General features: G+C 38.5%; 1 protein-coding gene across 11 annotated transcripts in view; it reads left to right on the forward strand.

Annotated features, from left to right (window-relative positions):
• The window catches only part of NRXN3 (neurexin 3), a 1,564,009-nt gene that overhangs the window by 574,740 nt on the left and 964,529 nt on the right, over positions 1-24,740 (forward strand). For 10 of the 11 annotated variants that reach the window (XR_012379101.1, XM_073895668.1, XM_073895661.1 and 7 more), the window contains 2 exons: positions 9,305-9,508; positions 15,933-15,959. Coding sequence is in view for 10 of the 11 variants with exons in the window: in XM_073895668.1 (XP_073751769.1) it covers positions 9,305-9,508; positions 15,933-15,959 (231 nt within the window). In the remaining variant the exon portion in view is untranslated. The remainder of the gene's footprint in view (positions 1-9,304; positions 9,509-15,932; positions 15,960-24,740) is intronic. The other variant, XM_073895670.1, reaches the window with a different exon arrangement.

Here is a 24,740-nt window from a genome sequence, read left to right on the forward strand (position 1 = left end):
GTTTCTTCACATGAAAGCAATGGGCCCTCTCTAGACATCAGGGAAATTAAAACACACATGTGTGCACATTCACATATAACATTCATTAAGCACCCTTTAATATATTTGGATATTTTCACATTCATGCTTCAGGCTTCACCTTCGTGATGGATTCCTTTTTTAAACTCATTCTCCTCCCTTCTCCATTCAGCTTTGAACCCTGGAAGGTTATTCTATATGGATTGCATTAACAGTCTCCTTTGACTTCTGTATTCCAGTTGAGTTTGCCCAATGGGAAGCACACAAAGGGGGTGAGAAGGAACGATGACAGTGAAGTCTGTATTTTTAATTATCTGTCTCTCTTCCTGTGAAATGACTATCAACTGGCCCTTTGACTTAAGGGTACAGCTCTTGTGAAGCATTTATAACTCTCTTCCTCAGAGTTCTGGCAATTGACGTTTCTCTTGTTTCATGAGGCCAAGTGTAGTAAGGGAAGTTTCTCTTAATAGCCTTGAAATACCGCATTACCCCTGGAAGGTTCACTATCTGTGCCTTACCTATACTTTTGTAAATATTTACCTTTACTAAACTTTCATAATATGGCACAATTTGAGGGGGCGATCTCTTTGCTGTTAGTATCCTGACTGATTCAGTTTTATTATTATATGTTATAGATGGGGAAACTGAGACCCAAGAATGTTTCACAGTTAAATAACATGAAGATCTAGGATTTCACCCCAATTCTTCTAACTCCAAACTTATACGCTACAGTGACAGCACACTGAACAATGTTTCTAAATAGGGAGGCTAACCTATACGTGTAATTACAGCTCTGCACAATAGAGCTTTCTTGAGAGGACTCAGAGAATGATTTTCAGAAACATACGATTGTCCTTTATAAAATGTGGTGTTTTGATATTTCATAACATGTTTAAAAAATAGAGCAATAGCAATAGTATCTGGAAGAAAATTGGATAAGATTGCATCTGATCTCTCACCACACCATTCTGTCTTCCCTGTACCATCAGAGTTAGCCTGAAAAGTAAGTCTGATCATGTCACTTCCTGCCTAAAACCCCTCTATATTGACTAATATCAAAACCCCCTAACTGTAATTATTCAGTCTATTATAATGGACCTTCTACATATCTCTTTAGTCTTAACTTTACCACTCCAATCCAAATACTTGAGCCCATAAGGAACCACTATATGGTTCTCAACTGGGGTGATTTTTATCACCCAAGAGGCATCTGGCAATGTCCGGAGACATTTTTGGTTGTCATGACTAAAGGGAATGCTAATGGCATCTAGTTGGTGGACACCAGGGCTACTTCTAAACATCTTACAAGGTACAAGTCACCTCCCGTAACTTAAAGTTATCTGGTTCAAAGTGTCAGTATTGTCACAGTTGAGAAATCTTGTTCTACATCAGGCACATTAAACTCCCCATGACCATTAATCAGATGCTGTGAAGCCCGTGTCAACTTTGCCCCTGTACATATGCTGTTCCCCCAGCTAGAATGTTGTTCATTCTGTCTCATTCTTGAAACAAGTTATACCTCTCCTTTGTTGTTCATTCTGTCTCATTCTTGAAACAAGTTATACCCCTCCTTCCTCAAAACTCTAGGCAAACACATAGACACCTGAGCTGAGTTCCCACAGCACTTTGGTCATTCTTTAGTATAATAATTTACCTGTTTGTGTCTATAATTCCAACTTATAAGTTCATTAAAGACAGAAGCCTTGTTACTCCCCCCCATTTCAGCACAGTGTTTGGCACATATTAGATATCAATCATTGAATGAATGAGCAGATGTTTTTGCAAGCAGTGGCTAGATTTATCCTGATGAATTGTGTTATGTTTAATTTTTATAAATTAAGTTACATTTTGAATTCAGTAGGAAAATTTGCTGTTAAGAAAAGCTGAATGAAGTCTTTTGTTGAATGAACATTTTCTTTAAAAAATCATACATCTTATAATAAACCAGAGTTTTTGTATCCCGTTACCTTCCTTCCTCCCTCCCTCCCTCCCGTCCTTCCTTCCTAATACTAAAAAATATGCACATGTACATACCTGCTTTTCTTGAAGTGAGAAATGTCCATCAAAATTTTTGTCATAGCTACAGTGCTCTAGTTGTTTGGGGGAAGAGAAGCCCATGTGACTATATGTATTGACAGCATTTTGAGAATGTGAGAGGTTAGTTTTTTCAGCCTTGTCCACAAGAGGGAGGATACTGCCCTACATCAATTTTGTTGATTCCCCAGAACTGTTGGCTACTGTTGGGTCTGCTTGGAGCTAGAGATTTATGTTGTTCCTGCTGCTGCAAAATACAGAATTAGAACCTGGCAGGCATTCCTGTATAAATTTGCACACTGTTTAAGATCAGCCCAGTTTGGGTGGAGAGGAAGCAATCTGTGTATTTGGGAGTTTTTTGTCAGAATAAAACACACTTAAGGAGTGTGTAAGGCCAATAGACGCATGAATGAGCAGGAGGATGTCTTGAAGGTACCAAAAGAGAACAGGATGGAGGGAGTGATTATTTAATGGTACTTTGCGTACAAGGTTGGCCATGAAAGTCAAGGTTGGCCATGAAAGTATCAGTAGGAGGATGGTAGGGAAAAGTTGCCTGCCAGAAATACCCTCTTTCAAGTTAAACAAAAAAGAGTATACCAGTTAAATAATCATTAGCCTCAAGTAAGGAAAGAGGTATAACTCAGTGTCATAAATCTCAAAAAATAGGAGAAAGATAAATGATCTGGAAGCAAAGCTAAGAGGAATGGCCAAGCAGGATGCGGCTGCAAACCCAGCCTGTGCTCCTTGGGTATGGTACTGTCTAGTTGATAAAAATATTAAAAATCATCCATAATAACTTTATAGAGGGAAAATAAATAGACTGAGTAGGTGTTCTTATCTGGTCCCACTTTTAAGTGAAGAGTAGTGGAAATGGCAGTGTGTGTGGGAAGGAAATATATGTAATAGGAATAGACAGTGGGACTGAGAATAAAAAGACAAGTCATGAGGGCTAAATGGATCAGAAGTTCTAATGCATCCCCTTCCATTGCCTTGGGACACACTCTGTAACCAGGTGGGGTGACTTCTGCTCCAGGCACTTAACAAAGCTTCAGAAATGAGAACACAGTCTTGGCAGCTAAATGAAGGTTACACGTAGCCTTGCCTCAGCTCTTATCTCTCCCCTCATTTCATTCCCATATTTTACCATCTCTAAAGCTACAAAAAATAACTATGTAGAACTAAAAATATGAAGCCTTTCAAATGTGGATGGATCTGGAAGTCAAGTGCCTGAACCTCTGAACAATTACAAACTGTGGACAGGGTCACCTGAGTATGAGCAGGAAAGTCAATGACATGACAATGCAAATACAAAACAACAGAAGAAATAAAGTAAAATAAAAATAAAGGAAGTGATGTAGCTTAGAAAAGTCTAAGAATTTGATCTAGAAGAAAATAAAGGACAGAAGAATTTCCCATGAGTTATATTCTGTAGCTCATTTGCAGTGTAGAATAACTTAAGAACTCTTAGCACTACAAGAATTCAAAGGGAAAATTTAAAACAAATTAACTGAGTAAAAGGAAAAGGGAGATTATAGATGGAAGGGAGAAAAATGTGAGCGCCAAAACAGTGCAGTCACATAACTAATTTGACAGAAGGGGCAATTTCTAAGTACTAGTCCCTATCTGAACATGAGGCAAAATCTTACACTCTCTGAACTGCAAAAGAAGTCTCTAATTCGCACACATTTAACAGAGAAAGGATAAAAATTAACTGACTATAGGGACTTAAGTATAATATTTAACCAATAAGTGGCTTTTACTGACCCAGGAACAACTCCTAGGAAGGCAGGCTAAAAGATAAAAACAGGGGGAAATATCTGAGCAGGGAAATCAGAGCCATCATACTGCCTGGAAAGTGTAAATCACAAAATTCATTCAGTCAAGGCATTAAACAAACAAATAAACAGACAATAAGACCTAATCCTGGTGGTGGCAAGTGGGGGAGTGGGGAGCAGTACCCGTACTTGCTACAATCTATTACCAAAAATGTCCAGTTTTCAGCAAAAAATTGTGAAACATGCATAGAAATGGGAAAGTGTGACTCCCCGCAGGAATATATGCTGGCAATGGAAACTGCCTTTGAGGGGTTCCAGATGTTGGACTTAGCAGACAGACTCCAGGGAAGCTGTTATGTTAAATATGCTAAAAGGATTAAGGAAACTACACTTAAAGAAAAGGAAAATAAGATAATCATTAAAGAGTGAGTATTAGTAAAGAGATACACATTATATAATATTATTTTCAACTTCAAAATTTCCATTTGGAGATAGTGTAGTCATAATACATAAATTTGGAGTTGAGAAGTGCAGGAACCCAAACAAAAAATTCACTAGAGTGGCTCAACAATAGATTTGAGTCAGAAGAATCGGCAGACTGGAAGATAGATTGAAAGAGATTATTTACCGTCTGAATAGAAGAAAGAAAATGAATGAAGGTAAATGAACAGAGTGCCCGAGAAATGTGTGGCATCTTTAAGTGTTCAAGGTATGTAAGATGGGAGTACTGGGAAGAAGGAGAGAGAAGGAGACAGAAAAATATTCAAAGAATTAATGACTGAAAATTCCCCAAATTTAATGAAAAACATGAATCTACACAGCAGAGAAGGTGAATGAACTCTAAGTAGGATAAATTCAAAGAGATATACGTCCAGACCCATCTAAGTAAAGCTGTTGGAAGCCAAAGATAAAGAAGAAATCTTGAAAGCAACAAGAGGAAAATGACTTGTCACATTCAAGGGTGCTGCTGTGAGATTAACAGTTGATGTCTCTTCAGAACAGTGGAGGCCAGGGGCAGCAAGACAACATTCGAAGACAAAGAGTGTCAGCCACTCTTTGTGTGGCTGTCTGTCGGATCCCTGTATCCGACAGAGCTGTCTTTTTAAAAGTGAGGGTGAAATAAAGACATTCCCAGGTAAACTCAGAGAGTTCACAGCTAGGATACCTGCCTTATAAGAAGTGCTCACTGCTTTTATTCTTCATGCTGAAAGGAAGTGACAGCAGACAGTAATTGGAACCTACATGAAAAAACAAAGCGCTCCAGTAAAGGTAATTATGTAGGTAATGATAACAGACAACATAATTACCCATTTCTTTTTCTTTTTTCTCTTAGCTGATTTAAAACACAATTGCATAAAACAGTATCTATAAAATTGTATTGTTGGGCCTATAACGTATAGAATTGTGATATATTTGACAATAAACTACAAATGAATGAAGCTATATTGGAGAAGGGAAATGACACCAGATGGTAACTTGAATCTGCAAGAAGAAATGAAGAGACAGAAATGGTAAATAATAAGCTTAATTAAAAAAAACAACAACTCCATAAATATATTTGAGCTCTCCTTTCTTCTCTTTGCTTCTTTTTTTTTTTAAGATTTTATTTATTTATGTGACAGAGACACAGCGAGAGAGGGAACACAGGCACGGGGAGTGGGAGAGTGAGAAGCAGACTCCCCGTGGAGCAGGGAGCCCGATGTGGGGCTTGATCCCAGGACCTTGGGACCATGACCTGAGCCAAAGGCAGACGCTTAACGAATGAGCCACCCAGGCGCCCCTTCTCTTTGCTTCATAAGAAGACATTTTTTTTAAATTTTTTCTTTACAGATTTAATTATTTACTTTTGAGAGAGAGAGAGAGCGGGAGGAGAAGAGGGAGAGAGAGAATCTCAAGCAGACTCCCTATTGAGTGTGGAGCCCGATGCAGGCTGGATTTCACGACCGTGAGATCATGACCTGAGCTGAAATCAAGAGTTGGATGCTTAAACCACCTGGGTCACCCAGGTGCCCCCAGAAGACATGTTTTTAAAAAGCAATCATTATAACAAAGTTTTGTTGAGTTTGTAACATATATAGACATCATGTGGATAAGAATAAAAAAATAAGGAGGAAGGGAAGAGAGCTATGTAAGAGTAAAGTTTCTGTATCTTACAGGAATTAAGTGAGTATAAATATGAGGTATATTTTGATAAGATGTATATTGTAAGACCTAGAGCAATCACTAAGAAAGTAGCTAAAAAACATAGTAAAGAATCATTAAAGGAATGGAATTAGTATGCCAGGAAATATTCATTTAAGATGAAAGGAGATAGTAAATAAGGAAAGAGGAACAAAATAGGGGAACTGTGTGAGTACCATTATGTGGGCATCCCGTGATGTGGTCTTTCAAAACTCAGTAGTCCAACATGTTTCAGGTTGAATAACTTTCCTTATTCAGAGTCACTTTCTCCCTCAAAGTATTACTGTATTCATGGTGCTCCTTGTGTTTGAAAATTTTTAAGCAAATTAATAAGAATCTTGGAATGGATTTTTTTTTCAGCTGATTCCTATATTAATTTTCTGCTTCATCACACTCCCCTTAAGAATATTAGGTTGATCATAGAACACACTCACAGAGATGCACACAAAGGTACACATTGAGATACACACTTTTTTGTACCACAAGCTGTTTAACTACATACTCATATGAAATTTATTCTCTGATAGTACCAATATTGACATAAAGATGCATTTACTTATACATATGTTCTGGCACTAGACATATCCAGAGGGATAAAAGTGACCATTACTTTTGGATTGTATTTAAGTTGAATACATCAAAACAACCATTTCATGGCTCACTGAATAATCTCTTTTAAAAAGGAGTGTACATATGTGTGGGTGTGTATAGTAGAGGGCACATAGTAATAATGATTAATAGTGTTCATAATTACACAAAAAGCATTGTGCATATTCATATATAACATATTTAGAAATGTATGTATTTATATTTATATAATTTTATATGTTTATAAATAATGTACAGCTTTAAATAATAACATGTGTATCACACACACACACACACACACACACACACACACACACACAAGAATACCACACTCCATGAATGAAGCATTATAGATATGCTTTCAGTGCTTAGAAACACGGGTGTGCTCCTGGCATAGCCCTCTGACAATTTGGCAGAATGGTTAAGGATATAGCCATAAGAATCAAACTGAAGTGTTTAACTCCCAACTCTACCCCTTGTTAGCTGTGTAACCTGGTATCTATAATATCTAATACGAAATTTTCTTCCTTGCGGTGTTCTTGTAAGCATTAAATGTCTTGATGCATGTAAAGTTCTAGAAAGCACCAGGCAAACAGGAAGTGCTCAGTAAATTTTAACTATCATTTTTGATCTTCTTTGATTCTGCTCTTGCAGAAGATAAAATAGTTTCTTTCACATCTGGAGCATGTGTTAAATTTAGATTATGTTTCCCATTTAAGAATACATCTTCATAATATGTCTTTTATTGTGATAGTGTCTGCAACTGTTACACATTTATTTGTGATCTTTTTAGACTTTGCAGATGGTAATGTATGGCTATTAGCATGTCTTGGGTATTACCCAGGTGATGGTTGCTTCTCAGGAATGAGCAGGTATATTTATATTGCTTTTCATGGACCTTTTGTGTGTTGTGTAAATAGGCTGGTGATATGATGATGACATAGACTATCTTGAGTACCTTCCAGGTGGTTGGCCTGGTCTCTTCCCATTCTGATTTCTTTTATACATGAAGGCAGAAGATGTTTGTCTCTTTTGTTCACTGTTATATCCACAACACCTAAAAGAGTGCCTGGTATACAATATCAGAAATGAATGCATCATGGTATTTCATGATCTAAAACCATTCACTTACTTCCCAGTATCTACCCAAGTCCATTGACTTTATTGTAATCTCAAATAACTGTTATATATCTACTTCTCAAAATATGCTAGATGGCTTCTGTTAAATTGAATAGCTTGTTTTTGTCTGAACATTCCCCTTCTTTTTTTCCTTTATGTGTATAGAGATGTTATTTTATCTACTGACAAATCTGATGTCATTACAAACTAAGAGCATCTTAAACTATACCCCCACTTCTCTACTCAACTGCCACAGTCTCTCTCTCCTAAGTGCCCCTGGCTTTACTGATATATATTTCCTGGGTCATTTAACCATTTTTATATTCTAGTACAGTTACTTGCACATGCCATGTCTCCCTTCAGAGCAAGGACCTTTTCTCTTTTAAACCCTCCATAGTCCATGCAGGTAGGTAGCAACTATTTGATAACAGCAGATACTTAAGGAGGGCCTACTTAGTGCCAGATACTGAGCCCAGTGGCAGGTTGGCTTCATAGGAATGTGAGTGATATTCTCTTTTTGGTGTTCTCTAAAAATGTTTGCTAAATGAACAGTTGAACAAATTCACATTTTGAGCAGCATGGTGTTGCAAACGGGCCCTGGATTTGTACTGGACATACTGGCTTAAAATCCAGGCTGTCTGACTTTGAGATGTTAACATCTGCCACTAAGAGAGTTAACATAATGGAGTGGAGTAGGGGCGCTCCTAGCCGAAGTGCTTGGGCTAGAGCAGGCATCAAATAAAAGCGAGTTTCTTCCTTCCTCAGACAAGGGCTATTTGAATGAAAGTAGAATTACTGATTCTCGGGGCGTCATTATCTTTTTGTGGTGGTGGTTCTAGCTCTGGTTCTGTAGATCCTCTTTGAATGAGTCAAGTAAACTCCTACAGTGCCTGGCTGCTAGGGCTGTTTTGGGACCAGGCTGGGCTGCTACTCTTTCCTCCTAGAAGTTCTGGCAAATGTCTGTTTGCTTTGGTGGTTATAAATTGCTGCTTTCCTCGTGTTCTTTTTTTTTTTTTTTAAGATTTTATTTATTTATATGAGAGGGGGGAGGGTCAGAGGGAGAAGCAGACTCCTTGCTGAGCGGGGAGCCCAATGCGGGACTTGATCCCGGGACTCCAGGATCATGTCCTGAGCCGAAGGCAGTCGCCCAACCAACTGAGCCACCCAGGCACCCTCCTCTTGTTCTTCATGAAATACTTTCAGGAGTCTAAGTTTTGTTTAATGCATTTTTGTTTTGTCTATAGCACATGAAATTAAATCACTACTATGTGTGGGGAGCATTTTCACATTTGCAAAACATCTTCACATCTGTTATTTCATTTGGTACACTTGATAAGTCTGTGAGCATGGGAGGGCAGGGACGTGTGCCATTGTATGCCTTTTAAAGGCAAATAAGGAAATAGAACCTCAGAGTTTAAGTGGTCTTCCCAAGGTCATATAGCTTAAAAGTGGTGACACTGGAGGTCTATCCAACATGAATCGCCTGGCTACAAATTTCATGCCCTCTCTACCCTACTGTCCTTACCCTGGAAGCAAAGGGATACTCTGATATCCTTCATCCTGACAGTCTCTTCCATTCTTCTTTGCAGAGGCGTCCATCTTGAGCTATGATGGCAGCATGTACATGAAGATCATCATGCCCATGGTCATGCACACCGAGGCAGAGGATGTGTCTTTCCGCTTCATGTCCCAGCGAGCTTATGGACTGCTGGTGGCTACTACATCTAGGGACTCTGCGGACACCCTGCGCTTGGAGCTGGATGGGGGGCGTGTCAAGCTCATGGTTAACTTAGGTATCGTATGAAGTACCCTCTGCCACTTTGTTTGGGCTTGTCTTCCCTTTCTTTTCTGATTTTCATTGGTTTGATTGAATTCTTTGTTTGTTTCTTAAAAGTTAGCTGCTCACCTCTTGTTTAATAGACCAAGGATAAAACCCAACAGCAACAAACACCTTCTCCTTGTTTCTGCATGAGGTTTTGATGTCAGTTTCTGGTTTCTGACAGTGGTGGTTTTTTTGTTTTTGTTTTTGTTTTTTTTTACTAGATTATTTATTTTTTAAGTTTCCTTTCTTGGTTTTTTGGAACCGTTTAGCTTTGTGTAAAACACGCTACTTTGGTCCATCTTTTGATCAATCACATTGCCATTAAGTCCAACTGCTTGGTCACCACTCAAAACAGTCAAAGCTGAGGGCAGAGATAAGACAGCAAATGGAGGCAAAATGGGAGCCTGGGGTTGGAGAGAATAAGCTTTGTGAGTAGGAGGAGAACTGCATTGTTTCTTTCCCCACAAATGGGGAATTCTGGCAAACTTGTACTTTCTCCTAGTGGGAGGACAAGTCAGATTGTTTCTCTTGTCCCATTGGAGAAATAATTCCGTAAGTTTATAGAGTCTCTGACATGTGGAAGGAGAATGTGGCCCCTGATATGTATCCCCTTCTTCCTTCCTGACATTCTTCCCCATCGTCTAGCAGCCCCTTTTATCAAGATTGTCGTTTCACACTGTTATTCACCAATTCCTCTGTCCTCCTCATGTAATACATATGAATTTTCCTTAGTATTGAAAAATGATGACAATTTCAAATTTACAGCTTTATTGGGAGAGGATCTGTTCTTCCACTGTAATTATCTGTAATAGATACTTTGTAAACTCCCCTCCTGATAGCTCCACTTCGCTCCTGCTACTGACCTTCTTGACTGGATTCTAATTGATCTTCTATGGAGGATGGGAACCTCTTGATTTCTGGAAGGAAAGAAACCAACCTCATTTCTACTCAGTAGAAAGTCAGTGCCCTGTGTCAACATGATGAGTGGTATGGCTGAGTCCAAGCTTTCTAAGCCATGGATTTGTTTGGGAATATAGCATATGTTTGGACACAGAGCTCCTTTACAAAGATTCCAGTGGAATGGTTTGTCAGAGGCATGGGGAAGACGTGATGGACAAACGTACCAGATACAAGACCATATAAAACCTTAGATGGCCTAGTGGGGAGGTGGAGTTTGGAATCTATACCAGTCTTACCTGCTGTCAGGTTGACTGGTTGCACTTGGGAAATGCCTACACTACGATCCTAAAAATCTTTAGGACACAGAGGACTGTTTTGAGCAGTGGCTTTACTTATGTCTTTTTTTTTTTCCTTCCAATTTGCAGCTTTTACAACACTATGCCCTTTTTCTTGTCCAACCTCATTTGATTTCTGTTGTCAGTGTGTCTGTTGGTTTTTCTTTGGTTTGTGTATGTGTATGTTTGGTTATTTTGGGTTTTGTTTTTCTTTTTGCTGGATCTCTGTGTTCTTGAGTTTTCAATCCTCCCCACCATCAGCCATGGTAAATCAAAAGATGGTATTCAACCCTTCAAAGGCCCAAAGCCTGCGGCCCGCATAGCAAACAGCCTTGAGAACAGAGCGTACTGAGCAGCCTGCAGGGGCTGGCATACCCCTGTCCCTCTCACCTTCCCTTCCCTACACCATCCTCCCCACCTCCAATAAACCAACAAAAGAGTGTATATGACCTAAAACCAACAACCAGTAGCTGATTGTTTACTTCTCTGAAAAATAGCATAAGAAATAAAAAGAATTAAAAAAAACAAATAAAAAAATGAACATAACATCCTAAATAGCTCACAGAAAAAGATGAAGACAATTTTTTTTAACTGAATCTATTTCAAAGTAAGAGAGAAGCACTTATATAAGGATGATTAGCCCCATGGGATCCTGGGGAAATGTATACTGTCCGTAAACAGAAAATAGATTTTCCTTCTTAGACATTGTTTTATAAAATGAGAAAGCCGATTGTGGTAGGTCTCATATCTTAGAAGAAGATACAAGTGGGGGAAGATAAGAGGGGATGAGGAAGGAGATGGACAGATTCTCTTTTACACACATGCACACGCATGAGCACATGCGGTTAGTAGAGTTCCCGTGTATATTCCTAGAAACATTATTTTTATATTTTAAACTTTGCCCCACATCTGGGAGAAGTGCCTCTCAAAAAGACTGCATCTGCCTCTTGATTCCTTCTAGCATACACTCAGTCTAGCTCCTCCAAAATTGAGATATCTTAGGTAAGACAGAGTTGGAGAGCACTGTCCTTTTCAGAAGCAATAATGACTTCTTTTTTTCCCTGAAGAGTATGGTTCACCAGAATGACTGGTTTGAATATATTTACCTCTCTTTCAAACCGAACATGGAAAACCAAACTGAAATTCCCTGTGCCTATGTATATAAAACTCTTTACATTCATGCTTTATTTAAAGGTTCTCTTTCCCTTCCCTCCCCAAAATATACCCCTTTGTGAATGTTTTCTCCTATTATGAGTTCATATTTCCCTTTACTTAGTTAGAGAAGAAAACATCTCTAAGCAGGGTTTGCATTCACGCTCTTTCTTCAAGAACTAACTTCCGATGATCATTTTGTTTACCATTTCAGTTGTCTCCTTTCTAGAATATGCACTAATGATATTACAGTTTATTTCAAATTGGTCATGCATATAAGCTCATGATGTAAAGCCTAGTATATATTTCTCTGATGTAATATATCCATCGCCTAAATGTCAAGGAGACTAGGCTTTCCTAAGGGCCTTGCTCTCTGAAGACAGCTGGATGTGGTAAGAGCAGGCGTGGAAAGGATCCTACAACACACAGTCTGTTTTTGAAAGTTGAGAGATTGGCTATTGATCAATCATATTTTGATCCCTTACAATTAAAACATATAATATTTTGCTATTATAGTATATTTAAATATTTAAAAACCTTATTTCAGTCAGCCAGTAATTTTGTGAGATAAACCAAGGAAGTGTTTTTATGCTTACTTTTACAGATGTGAGACAAATAAAGAAATGTAGGACTTTTCAGAGCTAACATAAAAAGTCGATAGCAGAGCTGAGACTAGAACCTGGGTTTCTTTCTTTCTTTTTTTTTTTTTTTAAAGATTTTATTTATTTATTTGACAGAGAGAGACACAGCGAGAGAGGGAACACAAGCAGGGGGAATGGGAGAGGGAGAAACAGGCCTCCCACCGAGCAGGGAGCCCGATGCGGGGCTCGATCCCAGGACCCTGGAATCATGACCTGAGCCGAAGGCAGACGCTTAACGACTGAGCCATCCAGGTGCCCCTAGAACCTGGGTTTCTTAAAATGCTGCATCAGCGTGGGTTATCTGTTATCTCCACGGGTCAGTACTGTGTGGCTCAATGATGTAGCAGTCTTGATGACTTCTAACTGCTTTCATGATGGTTAACTTTTAAACATGCATAGAGGGAGTCTTTTTTCCCTAGTGCCTGGTTTGAATTGAGCTATACAGCTGAAAAATCAGTCAGTATTGGCATCTCATTCATGGCCCTTTTGAATCCTCAGCAGAACACCAGCAAGCCTCCTTCAATGGTGGAGGCTCATAGGGAGTGTCATGCAGTTTGGTTAGTTGTATTCAAATTCTCCAGATGCTCTCTCTCTCTGGCAATATGGGCTTGCTGATGACTGTTTACAGTGTGCATTGTTGAAAACACACAATTCCTAGAAACGTTCACCTCTTCTATGCTCTCAACCCAAAGCTTACTAATCTAGAAAATAATAATTTCTCGTTTACTAAAATAAAACAAAAAACATCTAAATGAAACAGGATCAACAACACAGACATACACAGACACACATATGTGTGTCTCAGATACCTTGCCAAGGGTAAGGCAGAGATTGAACTTTGGCTGCTATTCAAGATAGATCTAAGGAAGTTGCTTTCCCAGCCCAATTCCCTGGATTCACTTTTTGTTAAAAAATACATCCTCATTATCAAGACTACCCTCTCAGAGCCTATGAGCAAGGCACTGGGATAGATATTTTTTTTCCTTTCTTTTCCATTCTTCAGGTAAAGTATCAAAATAATTCGTCACTTCTTGGCTTAACCAGTTGTCTACCATCTGGAGAACTCCAAGTCCTCACATTGGTTTAGAGACACCGTTCAGTTCATGGAACCATTGAGTGAACCCAGCACCCCTCTCTAGACCAGGTCCTTGTCTAAAAATAAAATCCTCAGGGTGCCAGGGTAGCTCAGTTCATTAAGCATCTACCTTCGGCTCGGGTCATGATCCCAGGGTCCTGGGATCAAGCCCAGCATCGGGCTTCCTGCTCAGCAGGGAACCTACTTCTCCTTCTCCTTCTGCTCCTCCCCCACCCTTGTGCTCTCTCTCAAATAAATAAATAAATAAATAAAATCTTTAAACAATTAAAAAATTAAAATAAAATCCTCAACAGCATAGAAACGAAGGAAGACAACTCCTTCTTGTTGACAGTTCTCAGGTTTGTTGCTTTAGGCCCACTTTCTCGTCCCTCCTCTCTTAAGCATGCCCATCCAACTGTTTCCCCTGTCTCCTGAATACATCAGGAAGGGGCATTTCTCCAGCTTTGGCTGATGGCAGGTGCAACCCGTAGCTGAAGCCCACCCCTTCCTCCCTACTTTGCCCTCCCCCTTCCCAGTCCTCACCAGGGGCATGGCCTCCTCTGTTTGGTGATCGTACCAGTTGCTCCAGGGCTGTTTGCTCCCACTTTTCTGTTGCGGTTGACGACACATGACAAACCTAACCGCACGAAACCAAACCCAGATTTTTCTCAAGAGATGTTCTTCTGGGGAACAAATAAGCATCCCACCTCCTTCCTCAGAATGATTGGGTGTTCTAGATTTCTCCTGTCTGGATGTCCATAGTTTCATTCTGCCCTGTCCTTTGCCACTGGTTCCTCTTTCACTTGCTTACTTAAAATGGTTCACTTTGGGAAATTCAAATGGTGGCATTATCCTTGAAGAGTCCTCCAAAACTACTGGATCAGCCTTAGGCAGAGGAGCTCAGTTTCCAACTGTATTTTTTTTTCCTGTAACATTTTTTTCTTTTTCTTGTCTTACTTCTACTTTTTAGTATCCAGCTTTAAACAAATTCTTATGGGCATTCCCACCATGATAAGTCAAATTTAGTTTCAAGTGGGCAACTTTGTCACAACTAATCTGAGACCTTTTTTAACTGTTCTACCCAGTCCCCTACAAATATAATCATTGACTCTAGACCTTTTGTGCTGGGTGTTCATGACTCTAAACAGATATTAATAAAAGGATAGATACTCAGAACTCTGGCATAGGATGCCCTGTCAGGTTACCAGGACTGGAAAATTAGCCACCCTTTCTTCCCTCTATTTCCCATCAAAAAATGTAAAAACAAAGAATTTTCTTCCCTCGAGATGCAGAATTAGAGTGAAATAGGTAGGATGTCAAAGGTGCCCAAGACCTCCTCCCCATATACCTGTCTCGCCTTCTCCTTGAATGCTGTAGGCACTTGATTCCATCTGAGCATTCAGGCAGGAAGACGAAGATGGGCTTCATGAGTGGGTTGGTCTGGGAGCCTTTGAAACAATAGCAGAGAACACAGTCAATTGTGATAACATCGTACAACTCCTTTTACCCTACACCCAACCCCACCTCTCTAAAATCTGGGATGGGTGTTTGTGCGGTTAGCTGTTTGCAAGTGGCCATTTTATGACAGGAAATGACCAGGTGGTATTAACCCTTTCCTTATCTCTAGGGATAACGGCACGTCTGCCTATGTAAATTTCTATAGCATCTGGGGCCCTAGCAAAGAAGAGGGTGGAGGGAGTTTGTTTTTAGAAAAAGAGAAAGGGTTAAATACTGCACTGAGAAACTTCATGGACGGATTTTTTAAAAATATAAACAATGTGTCAGATTGGTAATATATCTTTGGAAAACTAATATAAAAATTGTGTTGATGCTATTTTTAAAGATAAATTTTAAGAAAATCATTATGGGGGAACTAGAATATAACCTGCATTTGATGGAGAAATTTTTACATAATTTTCCAAGTTGAACAAAATTAATATTTCAAAGTTCAGGTTTGAAATACTTTATATAAAGGAGTAGGTTTTTGAAAAAAAAAAAAGGAGCAGCATACTCGGTGTCTATTGTGGATATATATGTATACCAGTATATATCTTTATACATATGTGTATATATATATGTGTGTGTGTGTATATATATATGTATCCAACTTTACTAAACAATATACTGTACATATACACCCACCCTTAAACTTGTACATACTGTATATATATAAAATGGCCACATTTCTTGCGTGTGTCTGTCCCCGGAAGGGTGGACTGATTGTTTTTGGATGTCTGCAGCTGTTACCTTGAAGGATGCAATTTCATCTTTCATTTATTTTTCCCCATCTAGACTGTATCAGGATAAACTGTAACTCCAGTAAGTTTTCCCTCAAGTTTCATTTTGTTCTTAAAGAAAAGAAAAACTGACTTTATTTTGTTTACTGTTTTATGAGCTGTTTTTTGTTTGAATTATTTTGTGTTCTGACTATGGAGTTGGGGGGAGTTGGGGTTGACAAGATGAAGGGCTGGGGTGAGGGTAACGGGCTGAGTGTGGCCCAGGGCATGGTTTCTGAATTGGAGTGGGTCCTCTCTTCTTTCCTTGCATTTGCTCTTTATGCAGAAAAGGAGGAAAGGGCATCTGGATAAGGAAACAACTTGAAAATGAATTTAAATGGTAATTTATTGTTTTGGGGGAAATAATCCTCAGGGGTGGACCAAAAACATTAGAGCAACCAGAATGCACTTCTCCACTACTGAAAGCTTCAGAAAATAAAAGCAAAGTTCATGACCCAGAAGGTGGCTGCCAACTCTGACATTTCTTTCCCAGCATTTATCAACTGTAGGGTATTTTTTTCTCAGAAGGCGGGCAAAGCATTGTTCTTGGTGATAATGCAACATTTTAACTCAAGTCTTGAGACACGTTCTGGCTCTTCTGAATGAAAAATTACAGCCTATTATATTTACTTTATCCCATTCAAATATTCTGGTTCTTGAAGAAGGGTGTTCATGAAGTGCATGCTGAATAGTACTCATGTATTTCTTCCTCTGCCTCAGAAATGAACATTAACTGGAGTCTTGAGGTCAGAGAACAGGGAGAGAAAGAGGAAGGGTGGGCAGAAGGGAAAGAATAGGTCTAGTTGACAAAAAGAAGAAAGGAAGAAATATAGTTTGAGTCTTATAGCATCTTATATCAGTTAAGATAATTAAATAACTAACTAGGGTAATTAGGGCAATTAGCTATAACAAACAGTGCCAACATTTCAATGGCTCGACAGAAGACAGGTTTATTTCTCCTTCAGGCAAAATTCAGTGCCAATGCCAGCTCTCTTCAAGGAAGTAGTTCAGGCATCTAGGACTCTTTCATGGCCTGGGTTTACCATCTTGGAGTTCTAACTTCCAGCCCTATCCATAGGGAAGAGAGAAAGAGCTTGGATATAATGTGATGTGGTTTTTTTTTAATTGTTATGTTAATCACCATACATTACATCATTAGTTTTTGATGTAGTGTTCCATGATTCATTGTCTGTGCATAACACCCAGTGCTCCACGCAGAATGTGCCCTCTTTAATACCCATCACCAGGCTAATGCATCCCCCCACCCCCTCCCCTCTAGAACCCTCAGTTTTCAGAGTCCATCGTCTCTCATGGTTCGTCTCCCCCTCCGACTTACTCCCCTTCATTCTTCCCCTCCTGCTATCCTCTTCTTTTTCTTTTTTCTTAACATATGTTGCATTATTTGTTTCAGAGGTACAGATCTGTGATTCAACAGTCTTGTACAATTCACACTGCTCACCATAGCACATACCCTCCCCAATGCCTATCACCCAGCCACCCCATCCCTCCCACCCCCCACCACTCCAGCAACCCTTGTGATGTGTTTTTATTGCGTTGCCTGGAAGTGATGGACATCACTTCTGCCCATATTTTCTCAGACATGACTCCATCCAAAACCGAAAGGAAGCTGGGGAAATGTTCCTCCTGTGGATCCGGGAAGACGAAATTAGATTGATTGAGCACCTAACACACATGATTCTCAGTATGACCCCTTCATTTTTTACTTCTTTCCTCATTAGGACCTTTCAGTAGGAACAAATTCAGAAAAGGAAATAATCCAACTTTTATATTTCATTTGCTTGTTTATTCCATCATATTTTATAGGTGCTACTAGTTTAACCTTCTTTCTTGGGAGATTGATTATCAGAATGACAAACTAATAAAGCCCAAAACACTTTTTTGGGGGGCAAATGTTCCATGTAAATTCACAAAAGAAATGTAAAAGATCGATATAAACAAGCACTTCCTAAAGTAGAGTGCTTTATGCTTGTTTCGGAGTCATTTTCAGTTAATTTAAGCAATGTCCTATTTTGCTGTGTTTAAACATTTCTAATTAGCCAGAAATTTCTCATGATATTTAGATCATTAAAAGCCTAATTGAAACATCCTTTTTTTCCCTAAAGACTTGCGTTTTCTCTTTCTTCAAGCAGCTTTATTGAGATATAATTTCCATACCACAAGATTCATCCACTGTAAGCCTACAATTCAGTGATTTTTATTAAATGTGTAGAGTTGTCCAAACACCACCACAATCACATTTTAGAACTTTCCATCACCCCACCCCCTAGATTTTCCTCATGTCCATTTGCGGTTAATCCCTGCTCTTATCCTTAGCCCTATACAACTGCCAGTTTGCTTTTTATCTCTATAAATCTTGCTTTTTCTGGACTTTTCATATAAATGGAATCATGTAATATGATTCCATTTTTGGCTTCTTAAAAAAATTATAGTTCATTTATGGAAAGCATGAAGGTGGAAAAATCTCATTCTAAGTTGAACTTAGCATCTTCTGGCTTAGATACCTATTTGCAGAATAGAGAACTGAAGGAGTTATTTGATCGGGGTATCTGGACTTCCTTTCTCTGTTCTATCCACATTTTATCTTGCACTTAATTTCACATATATCATCTGATCAGCCGTGAAAAGTCATCTTTAGACACGTTCCAGAATTCTTTATTCTAGGAAGGCAATGCCTCTTTTTTTTTTTTTTTAAGATTTTATTTATTTGTCTCAGAGAGAGAGAGAGAGAGAGCACAAGTAGGGGGAACAGCAGGCAGAGGGAAAAGCAGGCTCCCCACTGAACGGGAGCCTGATTCAGGGTTTGATCCCAGGACCCCGGGATCGTGACCTGAACCGAAGGCAGACACTTAACCGACTGACCACCCAGGCGTCCCATGGCAATGCCTCTTTTCCAGGACATAGATACCGGCAGGTTTTCTAAACATGATAAAAGATTTTCTATTCAGAGCCCCCAAAACCATCATTGAGAAGAAATATGTCAGCAAAGATGTGTTCCCTACTTTGATCACAGTATAGAAAGAGTGTAACTAGTTTTAGTTCGATATTTAGGTAAAGAGCCAAGATTGGGTTTTGGAAATCAATTTTGAATTCTTAAGATAAGCCTTTAACATACTGAGGAAGTTAATTTTGGGGAGAACATCAGAGGAAGAATACATAGTGCCCACTAAATGAACAGTGGTTGAATAGAAACCAAAGAAAACAAAACAAAGCAAGAGTCCTTTAATCTAATACCTTGAATGCTGATGTATATAAATGTGCACCCAGGGGAATGGAGAGTCACAAAGTGAAAGTGACACATTTTCCTGAAGTCAATTTTAATTGTTGATTTGGAGTAAAAACTTGAATTGAGACCAAAGTGATATGTTATGCCGAAGAATGCAAATAAGTGTGGATCTTAGTTAGTTTATGAATCTTAGGTTTTAAGAAAAACTAAGAATTCAAAGACATATAATTTTTATCATGTGTCTTCTTTTTTCCATCCCTGGTATTATTGGCACTTGGGTGGAAAAGTTCGAGAAGGCTAGGCAACTATAACAGGTCCAGGTAATCAGAACTTCTCAAACCTCTCTCCTTGTGGACTAGATGTCAAAGTTCATAGTTCAGTCTGTTCTGGGATCTCAAGCTGTTTTGGTAATAGGTGGGCAGATCCTTCCTCTTACCCAGTTTTTGTGATGAGATTGATTTGTAGCCTGAGTTTCAGAGGGAGGGATTTCCCTCTTCTGTCTCAGGTGTCATTTCAATAGAAGTCAGAGGGTGTTATTACTCACGTTTCAGAACACAGCTGCTTTTTTCCCTTGAAGGGACATACTGAATTAAGCTTTGACCACATTTGAATTTAAGTTCATGCACTTTTCCAGTAATCCTTTTTTAGAATGTCTGTCCTCTGGAAAGTCAGGTAAAATACAGAATGACATCATCTATGTTTTTCCTCTTCATCTGCTGCAAAATGTTTGGGGAAATGTCTGTTTCCAAGGGTTTGTGTGACACTTTTTAGAGAAAAGAGCATGAAAAAGAAGGATGATGTAGTGTAAGGAGAAGACAACTGGCCATAATAGAGGATAGTGATCTTGAACGAAAGTCTCTTTCTTTTGGCCTTTGTTATCTGGTCCTTCTGTCAGTGACTTTGGCCCAGCTCTGTGCTGAGTGTTTCCAAGAAGAGGAAACAGGTTTTTTGTTTGTTTTTTAATTAGCTACTCTGCCTTCCTTCTTCTCTTTCTCTTTTCCAGTGCTTTGTCGTTCCCCATAAGATCTATGATATACTTATCATTAACTCATTCTAAATCTTGCTACCCCTGCTTTCCAAATCCTCCAAGAATACCACACATAAATTCTTCTCTGGCTTCTATCCCCAGACATATATTAGAGAGTATACAAATCGAGGCCTTTGGTTGAAATTGGGACATTGCTGGATTTGATTCAACTGGCAGGAATATTCAAAAATATATAATCAGGAAATTTCCAGCTTAGAACTTAGTTTTAAATTGCAAAAGATCAACAGAGTTGGCAGTCATCATGGTGATTGAACTACAGGGTGGCCTGGAGCACTGCTAAAGAAAACAGGGCTACTTTCTGGGGAATTTTGGAGAAAATCACCTGTTCCTACGGTTCCAGTTCCATGAGGCTGGTGGTACCCTAAGAAGTGTGCGGTTCTGAAAACAGGTATGGACTTCTTATTGGTCTCATGGACGTTTGCTCAAATCAAAGTATGGAAAAAGGTTTGTTGTTTTTCACCTTGTCTGATTTTGCCTCTGCCCTTTGATTTCCTAGCCCCTACTTTATTCTCTCCTTTTCAAGCTGTGTGCAGCACACCTTGAATGAATATAGTATAGTCATATTAATGACAGATGAAGACATGAATGACTCTAAAGACCACATAAAAATAACTATCAATTTCATCCTTTTGTTTTTTAGCCTTTCCCTTCTCTGAAAGGCTGATTCCTCTGTGTATTGTCATTTTCTCAGTCTTTCTAAAAAGAGATGTATATATCATATGGAAATTGTGAGTTTGTATACGTGCCTGATTATTTAGGGAGACGTAGAACCCTCCCTCCCCAATTACGTTGAACTTGAGGTCTTTATTCATCTATAACAAGGTTCGGTGTTTCCCTCTTAGATATAAAGGAGAAAAGAAATAGAGTGCCGTACAAAAATATACTGACCTTAAAACACTCAGTGTCATCCTTTAGTCACTTGTGTGAGAGAACAGCTTTGATAATCCTGTCCCCTTCCATAGACTCTGTTACTTTTGAATCATCATAAAAGTGTACAATTATATAAGAGCTATGTGAAAATAACATCATAAGGATATGATACCTCCAAGTCATACCTCTAAAGGCTACTAGTATTTACTAAGTATTCCTTCTCTTGCACCGGTTTGCCTAGCAGTTGCTTTTTGCCTTTTGCGTTAGCTTCTGTGCCTTAGGCTGTTTTTAAGCAGACTCAATTTCCAATGTCTTGGCCAAGTCAACAGTATGTGGGTGTTTCTTACTTAATTTAGGCATAAATTAATAAGTTGGTGAAATGCCGTTTATTACACTAGACTTTTGGGGGTTTTTGCTTCCTTTTTCTCTTTTTTCCCTCTCTATGGTACTGGACTATGCTATTTCATCTTTAGGCGTAGTTTATCTAGAAATGTCAGAGCTGAATTGTTTAGCTCATGCCATTGACTCAGAAACACATACCTCAGGTCCACAGGAAGGCTGACTTCTTCACTATTAAAAGTCTTCTGGGAAGAAAATTGTGAACCCTCTTTGGTATTTGTTCCAAGATTTGGATAACCATGACTGTCAGTCATTTGCCTGACCATATCACTTAGCGTTTTAGTGGAGATGGAAAATCACAAAGCGGACTCTTCTGTATAATAATGTATTGTGTATCAAACTATCAACATCACACCTGAGAGTTTCTCTTTCCCTACTAAATGATTATGCTCTACTTTTCTCAAAACCTGATTTTTAAAAGATAATACATCATTTTTTCCCCTTTGGAATGTTTTATATTTTTTATAACATAAAACACTTCAAGTTTACTAAGAGTATAAATAATAGCCAGATTTGAGTATGATAGTAGGATGCTTCCTAAACATTTAATATTGAATTCTTCTTAATAAATACTAATTCCGGATGGTTTTATTTTAAAATAGTTAAAAAACTGTACATGGAACAAAGGAAAAGTAAAAATTCTCACTCTTATCTCTTTCTAGAACCCAAATTCTCTTTCTCAGAGGCAACCAAAATTATCAGTCTTTTGTCTATTCTCTCAAAGATAATCCACGAGTATACAACATACAGTTATAACCATATTCTACCCCTTTTTCCCTTCCTTGTCCTTAACACAATGTTAACACATTCTTCTGAATTTTGCTCTTTTTCACTTAAAATATTTTAGGGACTATTTCATGTAAGAATATTAAGGTCTCCTTTATTCTTTTTAATGGTCACATAATACTGCATTTTATGGAGATACCATAGTTGATTAAATCAATACCCTACTGATACACATTTAGATTTTTTTCAGCTTTTTACTACTGCTAAAACTAAAAAAATAACAACAAAAAAACCCACATGTTTTTGTTTATTAGTCTTTGCAGGAATGTCTATCTGATAAATCCCTAAAAGTGGAATTGACTAGGTCAACAGATAAGTGCATTACAAAAACATAGATATTGCCCAAGAGCATTCCAAAGAAGTTGTACAGATTTATGTTCCTACGAGCAATATGTCAATGTTTGTTTCTCCTTACCCTTGCCACACCATATTGTCAAACTTTTTGTTCATTTTCTCAAAATACTCTTCAAAATGTTGCTGTTACATATTCCAGGGAGAGCCATTGTCACCCTTTTCCTTCCATCCTTTTACTTCTTTAATTATATATAAGGACCATTGTCATTCAAAACTTGGGTGCCGACTTTTCCCGACTTCTCCTAGAAATCTTTAAATAGAAATCTCTTATAGCAGCATTTCCCATGTTAATCTTGTTTTTGTTTTCTAGTAAGCACAGGTGTTGTAGAAAGGTGGCAATATGTTATAGTAATTTTGTATGATTTCCCTCTTGGGCTCCTCTTATCTATGTTAGAATCCCAGCAAAGAGGCACTTTAGTTGCAGTTACCAAGAGCAAGCAGGACTGTGGCACCAAACAGCCTGGGTTTAACCCTTGTCTCTACCACTAGTGATCTATGGGTCTTTGGACAATTTATTTCAACTCTGTTTTCTCAATTGTAAAATGGGTTTGATTACAGTATCTACCTGTTTAAGTGAGAACAGAACCTAGAACACATTCTGTGCTGTATGTGTGGTGGTGGTGATGATGATGACATCGTGATGATGACAACTGAAAAGATGATCTCTTGAGAACTATACTTGTTCAAGAATGGATGGTATATATTCCTAAAACCATACTTGGTAGCTTAATAGATGCCCGTAAAATAAGCATCCTACTTACTCTGTCAATTACTCAAGGCAGTAGTAAACACTTTTCAAGGCCATCAGAGTTGCACTGGATTCTGCATCAGTAACATTATTAATAAGACAATGGATGCGACCATCATGGGGTCATATTGGGACTTTTTTTCCTTTCAGTGCATTTTGATAAATAAAAATTTGATGTTAACCCAAAACTAATGAAAACATTTTAACTTCATGAGTTCTTTTGTGTTTGTTTCTGGAACCTTGGTATCATTTTAATAAACACTTAATAGTGGTCTAAAGTGCAAATTTCTATGAAATGCACAGGTCTGGTTAGATGATATCATCATATTTGTGACTTTAATATCTTCTAATATCAATTTCAATACTCTAAATAGGAACCAAAATAAAGTTGAGTCAGAGCAATGAGAGTTTTTGCAGCAAAGGTATAGATTTCTGGCTAAGAACATTACTGTATGTTCAGTTTCCTTGGCGCATTCCTTTTATGGCTTTAAAAATCATCAGATTCTAGTTCACCAAGAGGAGAAAAGGGCCGTCTTCTTTTTAGGAGATCTTGTATTTTGGTTTCACCCAGTTTGTTGAAGCATTGTATGATGAGCCAATATGTTAAAGATTCACACTTGGACCTTTGGGTAATTAAAATCATGCACATGCCATACAAAGGCTGGTGGCTCAGTCTTTATCAGATCCATATGTGATGCCCATTAGTAGAAAACTAATGACCATTTAGCAGTTAGAACTACAGTACCATCCACCCCCAACTTCTGGGAATGTCCTTTGAGAGCAGATTAAATGAGACCCTAAAAGAAGAAATGTCTCTTTCAGTGGCTCTACCCAAGGCCACCTTTTCTCTGATTTCAAAATGGTCCCTGTGCTCTGGAATACAAATATATCATCTTTTGGTTTGCTTCTTTTGTGTACAGTGAGCCCCTCGTGTGGAAAAGTCCACTCAGGAAGGTACTTTAGCAACTGTTCATCTGGATTTTAGAAAAGGTAAAGGGATTGAGATCAAGTGCCCAGTGAAAGAGTAGATGGGAAGTGAGAGTGACACATTAAATTATAAATAAGTGGCTTCCAAAGGAGAGTGTATTTTGTCTCATCCAAGGAAGAAGCAGAGAAAGTAGCAGAGGAGAAAAGAGACTAAGTTAAAAACACAAGATCTCGCAGAGTGTATAGATATAAGCAAAGTTCATTGAGTTACTGACTTCTAGGAAAGATTGCTAAATAAAGGAGTAAACTTTCTCTATCTAAACATCTTAAAAATAGGCAAACACCTTACCACCCTAGGAATGATCTGTTGTGAACTACCCAGGTGAGAGAGGTGATGTAGACTCCCAGAAGTGTTTCCCATTCACAGTTCAAGCCACTGGAATTAATC

This window comes from Callorhinus ursinus, unplaced genomic scaffold, assembly GCF_003265705.2.
Source record: "Callorhinus ursinus isolate GAN/ISIS: 27379988/994484 unplaced genomic scaffold, GSC_fseal_2.0 scaffold8, whole genome shotgun sequence".
NCBI lineage: Eukaryota > Metazoa > Chordata > Mammalia > Carnivora > Otariidae > Callorhinus > Callorhinus ursinus.